Source organism: Rhinolophus sinicus, linkage group LG07, assembly GCF_036562045.2.
Source record: "Rhinolophus sinicus isolate RSC01 linkage group LG07, ASM3656204v1, whole genome shotgun sequence".
In the NCBI taxonomy this organism is placed as follows: domain Eukaryota; kingdom Metazoa; phylum Chordata; class Mammalia; order Chiroptera; family Rhinolophidae; genus Rhinolophus; species Rhinolophus sinicus.
Genome location: NC_133757.1, coordinates 67,968,742 through 67,986,723, shown reverse-complemented (window position 1 = coordinate 67,986,723; position 17,982 = coordinate 67,968,742). Strand labels below are relative to the sequence as shown.

At 52.7% G+C, this 17,982-nt stretch overlaps 1 protein-coding gene across 5 annotated transcripts; it reads right to left on the bottom strand.

The window, feature by feature from the left end:
- Nucleotides 1-1,370: 1,370 nt before the first annotated feature.
- MISP (mitotic spindle positioning) lies at nucleotides 1,371-17,976 on the bottom strand. 5 transcript variants are annotated; one of them, XR_002136196.2, is made up of 6 exons: nucleotides 17,853-17,974; nucleotides 11,196-12,905; nucleotides 10,485-10,615; nucleotides 9,733-9,771; nucleotides 8,928-9,163; nucleotides 1,371-1,579 (listed from the first exon to the last, which is right to left on the bottom strand). XR_002136196.2 is itself a non-coding variant. In XM_019716021.2 (5 exons), the coding sequence occupies exons 2-5, from the start codon at nucleotides 12,862-12,864 to the stop codon at nucleotides 9,074-9,076; spliced, it is 1,929 nt and encodes a 642-aa protein (XP_019571580.2). In that variant the 5' UTR covers nucleotides 12,865-12,905; nucleotides 17,853-17,974; the 3' UTR covers nucleotides 7,822-9,073. The 5 variants fall into 5 exon arrangements, 4 of the variants coding, with proteins under 4 accessions (XP_019571580.2, XP_074193466.1, XP_074193467.1 ...); XM_019716021.2 differs by lacking the exon at nucleotides 1,371-1,579 and having other exon boundaries at nucleotides 7,822-9,163; XM_074337365.1 differs by lacking the exon at nucleotides 1,371-1,579 and having other exon boundaries at nucleotides 7,822-9,163; nucleotides 17,840-17,931.
- Between the last annotated feature and the right edge of the window lie 6 nt (nucleotides 17,977-17,982).

Here is a 17,982-nt window from a genome sequence, read left to right as displayed (position 1 = left end):
CCAGATGTGACATCAGAATGACAACCCAATTAAAAAATGAGCAAAGGACCTGAATAGACATTTCTCCAAGGAGGACACACAGATGCCTGATAGACACATAAAAAGATGCTCAACGTCACTAATCATGAGGGAAACGCAATAAAAACCACAATGAGATACCACCTCACTCCTGTCAGAATAGCACCGTCAATAAATCGACAGTGTTTGTGAGGCTGTGGAGAAAAGGGAACCCTCGTGCACTGTTGGTGGGATTGCAGATTGCTCAGCCGCTATGGAAGGCAGTGTGGAGGTTCCTCAAAAAAAAAAAAAGAAGAAAAAAAAAAAGAATTACCCTATGACCCACCAATTCCCCTCCTGGGTATTTATCCAAAATACTAATTTGAAAAGATATATGCATCCCCATGTTTATTGCAACACTATTTATACTAGCCAAGGTATGGAAGCAACCTAAGTGTGCATCAAGAGACGGTTGGATAAAGATGTGGTACATTTATACAATGAAATATTACTCTGCCATAAAAAAGGAATGAAATTTTTGCCATTTGTGACAACACAGATGGACCTAGGAGGTATCGTGCTGAGTGAAATAAGTCACACAGAGAAAGACAAACACCATGTGATTTCACTTATGTGTGGAATCTAAAAATGTCAAACTCATAGAAACAGAGAGGAGAGTAGTGGTTGCCAGGGCTGGGGTGGGGAAATGGGGAGGTGTTGGCTAAAGGGCACACATTTTCAGTTATGAGATGAGTAAGTCCTGGGATCTCAGGTACAGCATGGTGACTGTAGTAACAATAGTGTGTTGTGTCCTTGAAATATGCTGAGAGTAAATCTTCAATGTTGTCCATCACAAAAACAAGGAAAGGGGTGAGGTGGTGGAGGTGTTAACTAGCTTGATTGTGCTGATCACTTCCCAATGTACGCATACATCAAACCATCACCTTCCGCACCTTAAATATGTACAATTATATTATATGTCAGTCAGACCTCGATAAAGCCAGGGGAAAAGTGCTCGTATACAGATGGATTGGTGGCATGATGTGACATGGTGAGTTGGAACAGACTATTTTTTAGTGTATCCTTCTATATTGTATAAATTAAATTGTACACAAACCTAGTGAGGATATATTTTTAAATTATACAGGAAAAATAAATTATACAATTCAATGGTTTCTAGTATATTCAAAGAGTTGTGCAAACATCACTACTATTGATTCCAGAACATTCCATCACCAAAAGAAGCCCCATCTCCATCAGCAGTCACCCCATCCCCCACCCCAGATCGCCGCAAACACTAAGCCCCCTCCTGTCTGTAGATGTGCTTGTTCTGGACATTTCACATAAATGGAATCACACACTGTGTGGCCTTGTGTGTCCGGCTTCTCTCATGAGCACCGTGTGTTCAAGGTCCATCCACGCTGTGGCGAGTGTCAGCGCCTCCCTCCTTTTCACGGCCGAGTGACACCCCATGTGTGTGGACGGGCCACGCTCGTCCATGGGTGGACACTGGGGCTGCTGTAGACATGTATGCTGGCCATTGTGTGGAACATGTGTTTTCAATCCTCTTCTTCATTTCCACCTAGGAAGGGAATTGCTGGGTTACACAGTCATTCCATGCTGGAACTTTCAAGCACCAAAGACATGGGGAGGGTGAGGCAGTGGTTCCCTTGGGAGGACTCACCCCTTCTGCTGATGACTTATTCATGAGAGCAGCTCAGCCAGACCAGGAGAACTTTCTGTGGATTCTTGTTATAAATACCGTGTTTCCCCAAAAATAAGACCTAGCCAGACAACCAGTGCTAATGCATCTTTTGGAGCAAAAATTAATATAAGACCTGGTCTTATCTTACTATATTTTACTATGAGATATATTTTACTATAAGATAAAATATAAGACTATATGTTACTATAATATAATAATATAATATAATATATAATATAACACCGGGTCTTATTTTACTATAAGACCAGGTATAATATAATATAATATAATATAATATAATATAATATAATATAATATAATATAATACCGGGTCTTACATTAATTTTTCCTCCAAAAGACGCATTAGAGATGATTGTTCGGCTAGGTCTTATTTTCAAGGAAACACGGTAGGGCCAGTGTGATGGTGCAGTGGGAGGGTCCCGGTCCTGCCACTTTCTCCCCAGGCTTCAGATCCTGCTGGTGGCACCTTCCAGGCCCCTGGAGTCGAGAGGGGTGTGGCCAGGGCTGCCTTGTCCCTCAGCCACCAGCTGATTTTCAGTTCTTTTGGGTAGAGTGTGAGACCCCAAATATTTAATGCCCAGAAAGGCCAGGCACTGAGGACCCAGTGTAACACCTCCCAGCACCCATTGCCCCTGGAGACCCAGAAGTGGACAGAGGGCCCTGTGATGGGGATGGGGCACAGGTCCTTGGGGAGCTCTTGCAAGTGGCTTCATCCTCATTCCACCCCACGTAGTTACACAAATGAATGACCTATGAGGCAGCCAGCCAGCGGGGACGAGACATAAAGAGTGGCCTTCCTGTCCCCAGTCTTTTCCACTGGACTTGGCAAGAAACAAGATTTTGTAACATGAAATTGAGGGTTTCATGCCAAAGCTGCAGATTTGCTAGAAATACCCTAAAGTGGGCCAGGTAGAGTGTCTTCTGGAAACATCCCTCCCAAGCTTCTACTCAAATCAGGGGCAAGAGCGCAGAGCTGGGCTGCTGCCCCAGGTTACCCAGGACAAGTCAGGGTGCTTCTGGGAACCTTGGTCTCTTTATCTATGAATGAAACCCCTCTCATTTTCACTGCCTTCCATGTGGAAAAGCTGATGCTGCTGTTGGCAAATCATTTCCTCCATGACTCACATACTGAGCCTCCTCTCCTACAAAATTTGTTTCTAATTAAAACATTTAGTCTTTTATCTTAAACAAGTTGGTTTGTTCAAATGCACCATTAGTAGAGTCCAAAGTCAAAGCACAGGCTGTGAGAAGATACTTGCAGTACATAATTCAACAAAGGACATTGGTCTAGCATATGCAAAGAGCTCTCACAAATCAATGACAAGAAACCAGCCAACCCAAGTTAAAATGGGCCAAGGAAAGAGCCAGTTCTGAGGAAGGATGCCCAATGGCCATGAGCATGTACTGGATGGCGCCAGTCCCAGAGAGGGGCCGCTGCAGGAAGAACAACTACAACCAAAAAAATCAGCAGTGGAAAGCGCTGGCCAGAACTTGCCAGCTGGGACCTCTAATATCACAGACGAGAATTGGGGGAGGGTGTGTGTGTGTGCAGAGGGAGTCAACTTTGGAAAGTTCTGGAAGCATCTTTTTAAAATTGAGATGTAATCACATCCCATAAAATCCATTCTTTTAAAGTGGACCATCCAGTGGTTTTTAGCGTCTTCACAGACTTGTGCAAGCCTCACCACCGTCTAATTCCAGAACATTTTTGTCACCTCTCAAGGAAATCCCCTGCCTATCAGCTGTCACCCCCAACTCAGCAGGTCCCAAGCAGGAAACCATTGCAGGAAACGCAGTTTGCAGGGGCAGGACTGGGACCAAATTATACATTCTGTTTGTTGTGTGTAAATACAAAACATGCATTTAAACCTAAAAGAATGCTGTTGAGTTTTTAAATTTTTCAATTTTTCAATTTTTTTCCAACTACTTCAATGTTTTTTTGGAAAAATCCATTAAAAGATTTTTAAATGTATGAAACCGTATAGCGGGCATGCATTTTTCTCTGTCGAATATGGCTCTGTGGGCTCTGCCCACCACTGCTCCCCTCCTTGTTGCCTACAGCAGCCTAGGGGCATTTTGTGGGGCTTGGAGCTGAGCCTTCTGGGAGCTCAGGAGCGCTGGAGAGCCTCTGCTCACTGGAGGAATGGGAACTTGCAGGAGGGCAGGGGCAGGCTTCTCTGGGCCCGGGTGGGAGCTGGTGCTGCATTGCTGCTGTTTTGCTGCCCTCTGGTGACAACATGCAGTTGTCCTCTCAGCCTCAAATCTGGAAGTTCCTGTAAGTCCTTGCCTGGCTGTCTGCTGAGGATTGGTTTGTTTACTTGGTCAATAGTAACCAGAACCAAGATTTATTCAGCACCTGTTTGTGCCAGGTGCCTGGTAACCCTCATAACGTGCCCCTTCCCCCAGGGCTGAATGAGGCCGGAAGAGGAATGGGCAGTGACGATGGATACTCGGGCCAAGGAACCCAAGCCAGGGGACACATTCGCTCCACGTTGGAAGGCAGGCACCGACAACCCCATTGTGTCACAGGTAAGTATGCTAAGGGACAGAAACCACAGGTGTTCTCTCCAATGGATCTTCTGGGAGCCCACCTGGATTCAACCCCCTCTCCCTCACCGCTTGAGCAGGGCTGTCCAGATGGGTTTTAAACATTGGCAAATTCTTTTTTTTTTTTCACTTTTATTTATTTACTTATTATTATTTTTTTTAAGTCATTCTTTTTTGGGGGAGGGGAACAGGACTTTATTGGGGAACAATGTGTACTGCCAGGACTTTTCCCAAGTCAAGTTGTTGTTCTTTCAATCTTAGTTGTGGAGGGTGCAGCTCAGCTCCAGATCCAGTTGCCATTGTCAGTTGCAGGGGGTGAAGCCCACCATCCCTTGCAGGAGCCAAACCGGCAACCTTGTGGTTGAGAGCCCACTGGCCCACGTGGGTGGGAATCAAACCCGCAGCCTTCGGCATTAGGAGCACGGAGCTCCAACCACCTGAGCCACCGGGCCGGCCACTTTTATTTATTTTAAGTGTGTTTGTCCAGGCCCCATCAGCGCCAAGTCAAGTAGTTGTTTCAATCTAGTTGTGGAGGGCGCCGCTCACAGTGGCCTATATGGGGATTGAACTGGCAACCTTGCTGTTAAGAGCACCGTGCTGGGGGCAGCCGGTTGCTCAGTGGTTAGAGCGCAGTGCTCATAACACCAGCGTCGCGGGTTCAATTCTCACATGAACCAGTGAGCTGCACCCTCCACAACTAGATTGAAAACAATGACTTGACCTGGAGCTGATGGATCCTGGAGAAACACACTGTTCCCCAAGATTCCCCAATAAAAATTGGGGAAAAGAAAGAAAAAGAAAAAGCACCGCACTCTAACCAACTGAGCTAACTGGCCACCCCTGGCAAATTCTTTTTTTTTTTTTTTTAAAGTTAAACATTGATGGCCAAGTAAGAGAAGTCTGTGTTCTGAATTTGGCCGCTGGGCCTCCAGTTTGAGACCTCAAGAGCAAGGAATTCTTGGTTACTTTGTTTCATTGGCCCACCAGTCCTGTGGGTGAAGGGGTTATCTCCCCTTTATTGATAGGGAAACTGAGGCACAGAGAGGGGAAATGGCTGGTTAACTTAAGACACCTGATGAGTAGGGAATGAGGTTTGAACCCAACTTCCCACGGGAGCCCATGCAAACCCCACTTTAGGTCCCCCCAAAATGGCCAGAATCCTGAAGTGGCCCCAAGATTCCTGCCCTCCTGTACACACCCTGTGTAACCCCCTTGAGTGTGGGAGGGATGTTATTGTCAGATATAATTAATGTTCCCAAATCAGTTGACTTTGAATTAGTTAATCCAAAGGGACATTATGCTGGGTGTGCCTGACCTAAGCAGACAAATCTTTTGTAAAAACCCAGGGAGCAGCAAGCAGCCCAGAGTGAACTGCTTGTGGAGGAGGCCAGGTGGCAAGAACCTGGGGGGGGGGGGGGGGGCAGCAAGAAAACCAGGATACCAAGGACTATTCAGCTGGGAGAGGTCAACTTTGGGGCCGTTTGTTGCCTGACTTCTCTCAACAAACATTTCTCACCCACTTGCCCCGGGAAAGAGTCGGGACTCCACGATCACCTCCAGGTAGGTCCCTTCTTCCAACTCCACCCCAGCCTCCACGGTCTGTCCTCCCGCAGCCACTAGAGGAGGCTGTGAGCAGAGCACAGAGTCCCTGAGTCCTTGCTCTGCCCAGAGCCATCCCCTCCAGGTAAAAGCCCAAGTCCTTCCGTAACCAGTAACCACGGAACCCTGCCCGACCTGCCTCATCCATCACCTTCTCCCTCTCACCCCCTCGGCTCAATCAGCTCCAGCCACACCAGGTACAGACCTGCCCCAGGGCCTTTGCATGCACTGTGATGGCTTCCTGGTTATATTCCTCTGGCTCATTCTCTCACCTCATTCTGGCCTCTGCTCAAAGGTCACCCTTTCTGAGAGGCCTCCCCTGACCGCCCTGGCTCAGGAAGCTGCCCTGTCACTGTCTGTGCTCTCTCTGCTTATGGTTTTTATTGCCTCATGTTGTGCCACCGCCATTACATCACACATTTAAGTGTAATTGTTTGATTCCTGAGAGCTACATGGTGAGGACACTGTGTCCCTGGGCCACAGCTGGGTCCCGGTGATTTGAACAGCACCAGACACTTAGTAACTGATGAGAGACTGATTATTTATTGAGTGACTATGGTTTGCCAGGCGCTGGTCTGGGCACTGGGTACATTACAGCGACATGACACTCATCCCACCAGGTACCCAGTCTGATGGGACAACAGATGTGAATCATCACACGACCGTTCATCAGAGCCAATACTAATTTGGTGCTCACTGTATACCAGGCAGTAAGTACTTTGTTAAACAGTTAATCAGTGCCTCCACTGCCCTGTGAGGGGGTACTATACCATTCATATCCCCATGCTACAAATGAGGAAACTGAGGCACGGTGAGAGTAAGGGTCTTACCAGGTCACACAGTCTGGAAGATTATTCCAGAAATTGTCCTGGTGATCAGGCCTCTGTGCTCCTGGGCAGCCCCCTTCTGTCCTGACTCAGGGCTGGTCATGTGCTGGCCAGAGGGACAGCAGCACAAGTGATGCCGGCATTTGAAGAGCTTGAGTCCGAGACCTGCCTGCCCTACTGCTCCTGGATGCCTACAAGTCCCTCTGGGGAAGAGCCAGCCAGCCTGGCAGTTGCCCCATCCAGGACGGTCAGATTCAGCAACTAAAACTACAGGATGCCCAGTTACATTTAAACTTCAGATAATCAATGAATTATTATTATTATTTTTAGCATACGTATGTATGGGGCATGCTTATACTAAAAAAATCACTTACTTTTGGCTTGAGATTCAAATTTAGCTGGGTGTCCTGGATTTTATCTCACTACCCTGCCACTCCTCCCCAGCAGACAACAGCCTCTACTCCCCATGTATGAGGGGGTCCCCAGAAGGCCTCCTGAAATAGCCCACGATCCCACAGGAGTCGATTAAATAAGATTGCCGCTCGGAGGGGGAGGTGTGGGACCCTGCAATTGCCGAGAAGCAGGCCTAGGAAGGAGGGAGGATTCTGACATTTTAGTTCAACACTCAGTTTATAGTTCAGCCTTTCTAATGGCCTGGGAGAGAACTCTCCTCCCTTCCTGGATCGCAATACACTGAGCTGGGGGAAAATCAGGGGAGAGAGTACCCACCCTTCACACGAAAGAATGAGGCGCCACCAGGGACCTACAGATATGGGATCTGAGCTGTGCCGCCCAGTTTCCAGACAGACCCACCCTCCTTTGGGAATTCCACTGAGAATTTCTTCAAATCTCTCACCGAATACCTCCTGGGCCGTCAGCCCAGCAGGTGGATAGAATTCTCTCCCCACTTTGTAAGGGACCTGCCTCATTAACAGAATTAAATGAAAAGTGAATCGTAGAAACAAGACATTTCTAATGGTCGTGCTTCTGGCCCCATCAGGACATACTGGTCGGGATAAGTCAAGAATTTCAAAGAGAATGTTGCATTTTTAGGGCACTTCTAATTTTTTTATGCATCCCCTGGTTGGTCCTCCCCAAGGACTTTTTTGCCTTCAAGAGAGCCAGTACTTTCCGTTTTTTTCTTTATTGTGTTAAGAGATGCACAACATAAACTTTACCATTATAACCACTGTTAAGTGCACAGCTCAGTGGCATTAAGCACAGTCACACAATCCTGTAGCCGTCCCCACCATCCATCTCCAGAACCTTCCATCTTCCCAAACTGACACTGTCCTCATTAAACTCATTCCCCTCTTCTCCCCTCCCCCAGCCCCTGGCCCCCACCGTCTACTTCCTGTCTCTGTGAATCTGACTCCTCTGGGGACCTCCTGTGAGTGCGATCACACAATGCTTGTCCATAATACATACTGTGAGTATGCTTGACAAGCAGTGACTGATTCAGTGGGACAGGGTGACGTGGAAAAAGGCCTGGGGCTGGCGCCACAGAACACCATCACTCCACAAGCACTGGTTGAGCACTTACTGTATGCCGAGTGTGACCCTGACAGTCCATAGTGGGGCTCACAGCCCCGTGGGGTGGGGTGAGGGCCAGAGGTACCCGTAGGAGCAGTGAATGTCACCAAGAGAAATGAACCAGACAGAAGAGGGAGGGTTTATTTCATGGTGGATGTGGACAAGTACTTTGAAGGGGGGGGTAAAAGGACCCCTTTAAGCCCTCAAATCAAGCCCTTTTCTCTGCCAGGTCAGGTGCTGTCCGCATGGGACCCCATAATACCAGGGCTTTGCTGGTGCACCATGGAGGGGACTCCAGGGAGGCATGGAGGCCCTCAGATTGGGAGCTCAGGTCTCCTTCCTCAGACTGGAAGTTTCCCCCTGGTTGGAGTGGGGCAGGTCTCCCCTCTCAGATTCAGACTTAAAGGGAGGGGCCAAGTGTCTCCCCCCTCAGAGCTGTAGCTCCTTAATGTGGCAGGATCCACGCCCACCCTTGGACCAGCCCCTTCGCCCTCAGACTAGCAGGAACAATTACATTTGGAAGGCAGGGCGCTGGCCTCCTTCCTTCTTGGATCTAAGAGTGCTTGGCAAAATCTTAGAAGCAGAAAGACTCAACAGAGGTCCCATTTCATCCCTGGCTTGAGACCCAGAAAGCAGAACAACTTCTCCAGGAAAGTAAAAACAGAAAAGAAATCCCTAGAGTCTGAAGGTGCACCCACCCTCAGGATTGTCGGCACTTCACTTGTGGCTCTCGGATGGTGAATTTAAATGGGACCTGTTTCCTAAGGTGGGGGGCGCTGTCACGGTCTTGGCAGTTTCCACAGGGCCAGGCATGGCAGGGGGGTAGGCGCCCCCATCTCCAGGCTCAGTCCTCATCCTCGCTGGCATAGACTCCAGCTTCCCAGCGTTCTGCCATGGCATTCTTGTGGCGGGTCACCCGCGTGGCTTCCAGGACCTGCAAGAGGAGCCCCCATCAGGGTCCTAACACCCACCCTGATATCTCCTCCCACTGCTAACTCATAGGAGAGGCCTAGAACCGGGGTAATGCAGGACCATCCCCTCCTCTGTTTCAGACCTTCTACTCCTAGTAATATCAGCAAGGAACATGCCAACTCATGCTGAGCTCCACAGCAGAGGAAATGCCTGGGTCTGGCATTTTGGGCTCAGCTCAAAGAGGGCCACAAATGCATGCCACAAATCCAGTGAGGTAGCTGGCCTTCACATTCCCCGACAAACCCCTCCCTCAAAGAAAAATGCCCTTGTCTTGGACTCAGTCTACCCCTAAACCTTCACCATCTGACAAGGAGGCTGCATGTAGACCCCCTTTGCACAATCTGTGTCCACAGCAGGCAGCACAAGCCAATCACAGTCAAATCCACCTCAAGCAGACACTATCAGTCGTGGAGATACCCAACGAAGTCTCCACACCCAGAAGAAAGGCTTCTGATGGCCCTGATGCCATAGTGCAGGTGGCACAGACCAGGGAGGGAAAGACTCGGTCCTGGCCCCCAGGAGCACACTCACCTCCGAGTTGACGTGGTCTAAAGGGTTGATGCCAGCGTACTACAGAGAAGGAAAATATGTCAGCCCGCAGGTCTCTGGCCCTCCCCCACCCCAGAGCCCACGTGAAACTCAATGCAGAGCCCACTCAGTCACCACTTGGGGGAGAGGGAAGGCATTCCCTGCCCACCATGGTCCTCTTGAGTGCCTCTCAACCACCCCAGATTCAAAGCCACAGACCATGCTGTTCTCTCATGCTGTTCCCCTCAGTGTAGCCTCAGTCTATCACTTGCATTTTTTTTTCTCCTTGTCAACTTCATAATAATAAAGACAGTTGACATTTATGGAGCTGTTCCTGTGGCCAGGCCCTGCTGTAAGGCTCAGAGGGGGCGGGTCTTATCATCATGCTCATTTCTCTCAGAGGAGACTGAGGATCAGAAAGGGGCAGGGACTCGTCCAATATCACACAGCCAGCAAGTAGCAGGAATGAAACTTGAACCCAGGTCCCTGAACTCCACTCTGTGCCCAGCCTACCAGGCTAAGCTGTGAGTATCAGGTGGGCAAGGCTGGAGTTGGGGTTATTCTCCATGGTGTCCCCAATTACCCTGCCAAGGAAGGAGATGGCCTCATGGTTAGAAACGCAGGGTGTGGCTAGGCCTGGGTTCAAGTCCCAGCTTGGGTACTCACGGGCCATGTGGCTCTGGGCACATCTTGACCCACCTTTCTGTGGCCCTAATGGAGGGTGTCAAAGGGGACGAGCTAGGCTCTACACCCACCCACTGTTCCTTCTTCTTTCTCTGCCCAGGAGCAGCCTTGGCTGGGCCCTCCGCCGTCCACACCAGGCCTGAATGCAGGTGGATGGGGGTGAAGTAGTGTGACTCGGACACCAAGTAACTGCCCATGATGCCTGTGTGGGGCAGAGGGAAGGAAGGACCGTCAGGGAGGGTCCCTGAGTCCCTTGAAGACAGAACATCTGTCAGATCCCAGCCTGGGAGACACAGAGTCTCTGGCCAAGAGGCTGGACCAGTTAAGGAGATAGGTGAATGGACAGACAGACAGAGCAGACAGCTATTTGGGAAAACTGATAGGAAGACTGACCAAAATAGCCAGTCATGAAAGACTGCATAGACAGATGGGCCAATTATGAAGGGTGAAAAACATTAAAAATGACATGGGATATTTCATATTGACCAAAAGGAGCAGTTGACAAAGGCTCCAACATCTGTAAACCTTTATGCATTTAATAACAAAGCATCCAAATCCATAAAGCAAAAACCCCAGGGCAAAGTTGACATCTGTGTCTAAAATCTACAGTTTAAGCAGACATACAGGTGACAGACCATCCAGCTTGGGGAGTGGACACAGTCCTCCACATATCCCTCTACCCTCAGCCCCTCCTGACACCCCCAGACTCCACTGACCCACCCTCCTCGGCTCCACCCTCCCAGACCCAGATCAAAGCAGTCATTCCCGTGAGTCCTCCTCACCTGACGCCTGGGAAGAGCTCCTGGAGTCTTGGTCACAGCCCTCGTCAGGGGGTAGGGAGAAGACGTCTGGGAAGAGAGCATTCCGCCGCTCCTCCGCCACCTCCCTCTCCCGCCTCAGGACACTCTGCACCTCCCTCTCCAACAGCTCAGATGACTGGGACTTTTGTAGCCTCAGCGCTGGGGCCCCAGCCACCTCCCAGCCCCAGATTCGTGGGGGCTCAGCTTTCTGGGGCACGTCTGGGACCCTGAACCGCAGGGGACGCAGGCGAAAGTATTCCCATCGCACCACACCCCCGTTGGCTCGCAGGGGTCCCCTGGAGGGCTTCCAGCGCTCCTGCTTCATGCCTGAGGGTTTTGCAGAGGTTGCCGAGACCAGCCTCTGAAACCCTGCGGCCTTTGGAGAGGCCACCACTTTGGCCTCATCTGCAGAGAGCCCACTCAGCTTGCCATATGCGCGGAAGGCTGGGGACTCTTGCCGGGGGGTCCCGGGGCTCAGGTACGGCTGGTAGGCGGCAAGTGGGATGCGGTTCACCTTTCTCACATCTGGGACGGGATCGGCCACACTGGCGTCTGGGGCCAGGCCAAGGATGGAGTCCGAGCTGAGGGCTCTCCTGAGTCCGGGCCGAGGCTCCTCCGAGACCCAGTTGGGCATGGACGCCTGGCCCATTTGCAGGCCTTCCCGCCGGTGGTCCTCCTCGCGCTGTGTCTCCTGCGCCATGTCACGCTGCACGTAGAGCGATGGGCGCCCCCTGTCCCGCCGCGGAGCCGTGCTCAGGCTCACCTTGGTCAGGAGTGGCCGCGTGGGGATCTCCACCAGCTCCTGGTGGCTGGCGGCCCGCTGCAGACCTCTCTGCTCACGCAGAGCAGCCTCGCGCTCCTGGACCAGCCGGATCTCCCGCTCGATGGGCGTCTCCTTGCGGGCCTCCAGTGACTCTGCTGGGGACTGGGGACCAGGGTCGTTCAGAGCTCGAACACCAGACACTGTAGACAAACCACGGACCTTCTTCTCTTCCTTCTCCTGGGGCTGGACTGAGACAACATACCCATTGGCCAGGGACGGCCCGTTCAAGGCCTTGGGGGCCTGGCCGACCCAGGGTGGGGCACATGTGGGGGCCGCCCTGGCCTGAGGGTTCTGAGGGATCCCGTTTGCCTGCTCCAGATTCAGGAACTGCTGCCTTGCTGCCAGGAAGTCGATTTGTTCCCTGTCAATCATGTTTTCCTCCAGGGGCATGGACTGGGGTCGGCCTGGGGTCCTGGGGTCCCCGTGGTCAGGGGTGCCACGGAGTGTGGCTACTGTGCCACTCTTCCTGACTGCCTGGTCCTGGATGACCACCCAGCGCTCCCGCTGCAGGTCTCGTGGCCACCTGGGCGTGGTGTCCCTGGTATCCAGCTGGTAAGCCTTCACCTCCTCATCCTCTTGGTCCTCCAGCTGCAGGAACCGTTGGCTGGGGATGGCACGCAGGCTGCAGGGCGCCCTGGTCCTCTCCACGTCCAGCTGGGCTTTGTTGTCAGCCGTCCATGCCTGAGGCTGGTCCTGGCCCCAACCACTGGCCGAGGGCCCCACCTCCACCAGCTCAAACGTGTAGCTGGTGTCCCCATTGAGGGCTAGGCCGGCCACACCTGGTGAGTCAGGGATGCTGAAGATGGGGTATCTGGTCACACGGTCCATGCTCTGGGGGTTTCAGATGGGGTGCAGATGCTCTCGGCTCCCTGAGGGATGAGAAGAAATAATGGCCACCATGTCAGAACACCTGGAGAAGGGCACAATGTCCAGGCCCTCAAATGGCAAAGTCCTGCCCAAATGGCCTCTGTGACTGGTTCCGGGATGGGTAAGTGATCCAGCCCAGTCAATCAGAACATTCCATCCCTTGGCCTCTGTGATTGGTTCAGGGATGGACATATGATTCAACCTGGCCAATGACATGAAATCCTGGGACTTGGCAATGAATATGGAAGTTGTACCCTTTTCCCTTTAGGCTTGCTGGGGGCTATATGTGGTCCCTTGTGGACACAGCACAGCCTGCTGGAGAGCAACCCCAACCCTAACACAACGTCCTAAAAATGTTACTTGAACTTCTGGATCCAGCCACACCTGAATCCCACACCTGAATCTTGCCCCTGTCGTACAACTTGCCCCATGTTTATCTGACATTTGCAGGTGTCCCTGCCTACCTCATCTTCCAGAGGCTGCACACCCTGCCTTGTTGAGCCCCTGCTGCTCCAATCCTACTCCTCCCCTCTCCCACTCAGTTCATCATGTCCAAACCCGACACCACCCCTGGGCAGCCTCCCTGGGTCCCCACTAGCACATGTGTCTACAGTTCCCTCTGTAATTGCTTTCCTCTGACATTTACAGATGGCCCCAGTGGGCTTGCCTCTCACTGGGATGTCAAGTGGGGAAACTGAGCCCCAGAGAGGGGCAGCAAATGGCAGAGACTCCAGCTTTCTGGATCCCACATCCTGGTTCTCTCCCCAGCACCTGCTCAGCAGGATACCTTGTCCCATAAAAGACACCCCTCACCGCCTTGGTGCCATAAATCCAGGACAGGCTAGGGAACGCCTTGGACCTTGTCCCACTGGGCTGGGCGACACCCTAACCCAGTGCCCTGGGGGCACCGGCCCTCACCAAGTGTCTGGGTTTCTGCTGAGTATGACTCCAGGGGACTTCTCAAAGGTCACACACCTGATCTCACACCTCCGTGGCTCCTGGCACCTCCAGGGTACAGTTCTCACTACCCACCCCAGATGCTCAAGGCCTCCATCTGGCCTCATCACAAACCCCCAAACTCTGCAGGCACTCCCGACACAAACCTGACCCTCCTCCCCGCCCTGAAGCTCCCTCTTCCTGGAGGACCCTCATTTCTGCTCCTCCACAGCCTCCTTGGCTGCACCCCACAGGACACTTCCTCCAGGGAGCCATCCCCACCCAGATTGTCCACACTATTGGAGCCCATCATGTGAGCATCTCCTGTGTGCCCAGCCCAGTACACGCATGTCAGATGTCACATTTTTACAGGTGAGGAAAGGAAGACAGCTTTCTCAGGCAGTGTCCTTGGCCTTGGACTCTGGTTCCACCAGAGCTACTGTGTACATCCGCTGACTTTTTACACCAACTTGATATAAAAGCAAAGTGTGGTTCTAAAAAGGAAAACACAGCTGGTTCCTGAACTGGGGAAGTGGCATCAAGCAACATAAAATGAATCATGGGGACAGTGTTATAACTAACACATTATGGATCACCCAATCTTTTGTATGTATCAAATATTGAAACTATAATTAGGAAAACATATTTAAAATAAGCAGTCTTGGGTAGTGAATCCCAGGCATTGTCCCAGTGACCATGCAGCCCCCCACAGACTTTATCCTTGAAAGTTATTGGGGGGTGAACACATTGTTGAAAGGGGAATAAGGTTATTTAAGCCCTGTCTTCTCCCACATGAAGCCACCAGCCCAGGACCCTCTCCCAGTGGCCCCAGGTGAGCACCCCTCCTGAAGCCCAGAGTCTGGTGTTCAGCAGGTGCTTAATAAAGGCTGGCTGAACAGGGTGTGGTCTCTGCAAACACCACTCATTCTAGGTGCTCAGGGTGTAGGAATTAGGTTCTTTTATTAGCTGCAGACAAGGCTGCCCCTTCGGGCCTACCTTCCAGACCCTAACCTGTCCTCTGGGCCAGCTCTGTCCCCATGCTCTGGGGCTCCCCAGGGAGTGCAGGTACGGCAGGGGTGATGCAGGAGTGTTTGCCAAGTGAGTAGCTGTATCTTCGCTCACCACCATTTATAAGCCACATGGCACACTAACTCAGGCAAAAAGATCCATTTGCCCAGAGGGTGTTGGGTCTCCCCGTAGGGTGGGGGCCCCACTTCCTCCACTGTTCACTCCTCCCTGGTGATTCACTGAGGCCAACAAGGGGTGGGGCTCAGTCTGGGTCTTGGGTTCAAGGTCCCGGGGCCTCTCTCACTTGTGGCTTTGGGCAAGTCTCAGCTCATGCCTCACATTATTTGCTCCTCACAAGAGCCTGTGATGAAGGGACCATTTTCATCCCCAATTTACAGCAGAGGGAACCGAGACCTGGAGAGGGGAAGTTGCTCACCAGAGGTCACACAGGAGTGACAGAGCAACAGGTCCTGAATCCCAACCCCTCAATCCCAGGTGGTTGCCTCCTTCTCCAGGAAGCCCCTCTCTAGGATATTACCTCCCTAGCCCCACCCCATACCCTGGTCTATACCAAACTGCAACTGGGTTTATGGCCCCTGGTGCCATGCACCTGCTTCCTCATCACTACAACTGGCCTCCCCCCCTAGGGGCAAAGGCCTGCTGGTGGGGCTGAGGCTCAGACAGGGCAGGTCACAGAGCAGGGAGGGGCTCCAGGCGTTCCTCTTCCATCACACAAGGCTGCAATCCCCCTGAGCCCCTGGCTGGGCAGACCCCCCAACCCTTTGACACACCTGGACACTGGGCCAAGTCTCTGCCCCATGGGATCCCAGCTACCCTCTTGGGGGCTGGACAGAGCCTCTGCTGACATCACACATGCTGACTGTCCCACCCCCACCCCTTGTCCTTTGTGCCCCATCAGACCTCAGACCCCAGGAGTGTTGTGTGCTGCTCCCCAAGCAAGGCTCTGGCTGGTGCTCAGTACCTCCCCAGAAGCGTCCAGGATCCCTAGAACCCATGGGAGGGCTTCTCTGGCCTCCAGCCTCTCCTTCAGAGGATCAAGGGCTCACGGTTCATGGATTTGGGAAGCCCGGGGTGGAGACTGAGGCCCTGGCAAGGCTCAGAGCCAGGCCCTCTGCTCCCTGGGGGGCGGGGGGAAGCCAAGGACACAGACCCCAGGGTCTCAGAGCCAGGGCAGAGCAAGGGGAGCCCCCCCCCCACCAGCCTTTGAGACACCAGCTAGGTCCAGAAGGGTATGAGGCAAGAATGGGGGGCCTCTCTCTCTTCACCCGAAGGACCCCACAGGTGATTGGGTGGTACCAACTGGCACAGGAACCCCCATGCCAAAAACAGACCCCACACCATGCCGGACCCCACTCTGCCGAGCTTTGTGTGTCTCCTATCCCTCTCATGCCCCAGCCTCACCTGCCGGCTCCTGGGCCCCCCCGGCAGCCTCCGAGCCTGGCTCTGCTCTGGAGACAGGCAGGGAGGCCTCCCAGTACTGCCCTGCCCACAGGTTGCCAGGGGACAGGGCCCCGCCCAGGGAATGAAGGAGCACCCCCTCCTCTGTGGCCCCACCCAGGCTCAGGAAACAAAGTCCAGAGGAGAAAGGCGATACCCAGGCAGGGCGGAGGGCAGGTGCCATACCTACTACATACTGTCCCCCCTACCCCCCGCCCCAGCCCCACCAAGCCGGAACTCACCCCGCAATCTCCCTCTCAGCACCACTCAGAGAGGGGCCATCACTTGCCCAGGGTCACAATAGCAGGTCCATGAACCAGCTGCCTGTTTCTCAGTGTGAGGGGGTCTGAGTCCCAGGCCCCTCCTTTGTGAGACCTGGCTCCCTTCACCCTTGAGCTACTTCTCCAGAGCCTCTTTCTGGGACAAGCCGTTTGCCCATCTCTGGGGGGTTCAGCTGGGTCTGGATTAGAATCTCTGTAACCTCTCTGAGCCTGTTTCCTCCTCCATGAAATGGAATCATCGCACAGCTGGGAGAATTCACTTGGACATAGAAAGCTGATTGAGGACATCACAAGTACCAGAAAATGCTGGTGGGTGGGCAAGGCAGACAGAGGCACTGAGGGTTGAACTGAAGGGCAGGTCCTTCCAGGTGCTCAACTGTCCTGCCTGAGCCTCAGTCAAGGTGCCACAGGAGCCCAGTGTCTGTAGGGGGAGTTGGGCCACTGGGTCCAGAAGTCAGTCTACCAGGGATGGGACACAATGGATGGACTTCCATCTCCAGGGCTGGGACCCCTTAGCTGACTGTGGGGCCCCTCTGAACCTCAGTCTCTGCTTCCATCAAGTGGGTCCCCAGCCCCAAATCTGGCAGGGCTGCCTGGGATAGGGGGATGTGAGACAGGTTCGGATACAGGGCCCAGCCCAGAATGACAGCTTGAGCATGCAACATGGGCCAGCTCCATCAAAGCCTGGAGCATACAGCCGTGCGGGGTCCTTTTACCTGTTTTGCAGACATGGAAACTGAGGCATGGCAAGCTTCAAGTCCTGCCTAAAGGCAGACAGTGTCAGTCGTGGGGCTGCAATTTGAACCTGAATCCACCATAACTACCATGGTATTGCTCATGTGGGGAAACTGAGGTCCAAAAGAGCAGAGACTGCATCACCCAATAGGCTGGGGCACTGTAGATACGAGTACCTCACTGTCCTGCTCCCAAGACAGGGTGACCCTTCCCTCAGGGTTCAAAGCCCATTGAACAGATGGTCAAACTGAGGCCCAAGGGGGCAGTGACTTCTCCCAGTTACCGTGAAAGAGAATGGGTGGCAACCCCCATAAATGCTTCCTTCCCTGTATCCCAGAGACTGGGATCCCTGCAGAACTTGGGGGTTCCTTCTGAGGTCCTTTCTGTCCCATGGGGGGCTGAGCCCAGAAAGGGGCAGCCTTGCATTCCAAGGACCAGAGTGAGGAGGGGCAGGTGTAGGAGGGAGGGCCCCACAGGAAAGAGAAGGCAAATCCTCCCAGTGGCCTCTTCCTCCTTACCTCCAGGCCTTACCTGCCCAGATGTGCTCAGGTACAGGTAGGGTCTCCACCGATGCCCCCACAGCGCTGGGTGAGCCTGAGGGGTACAGGGGCCACAAGCGGAAGAAGCCAGGTCTCTGGTCTGTGCAGCCTCCCTTTATGGT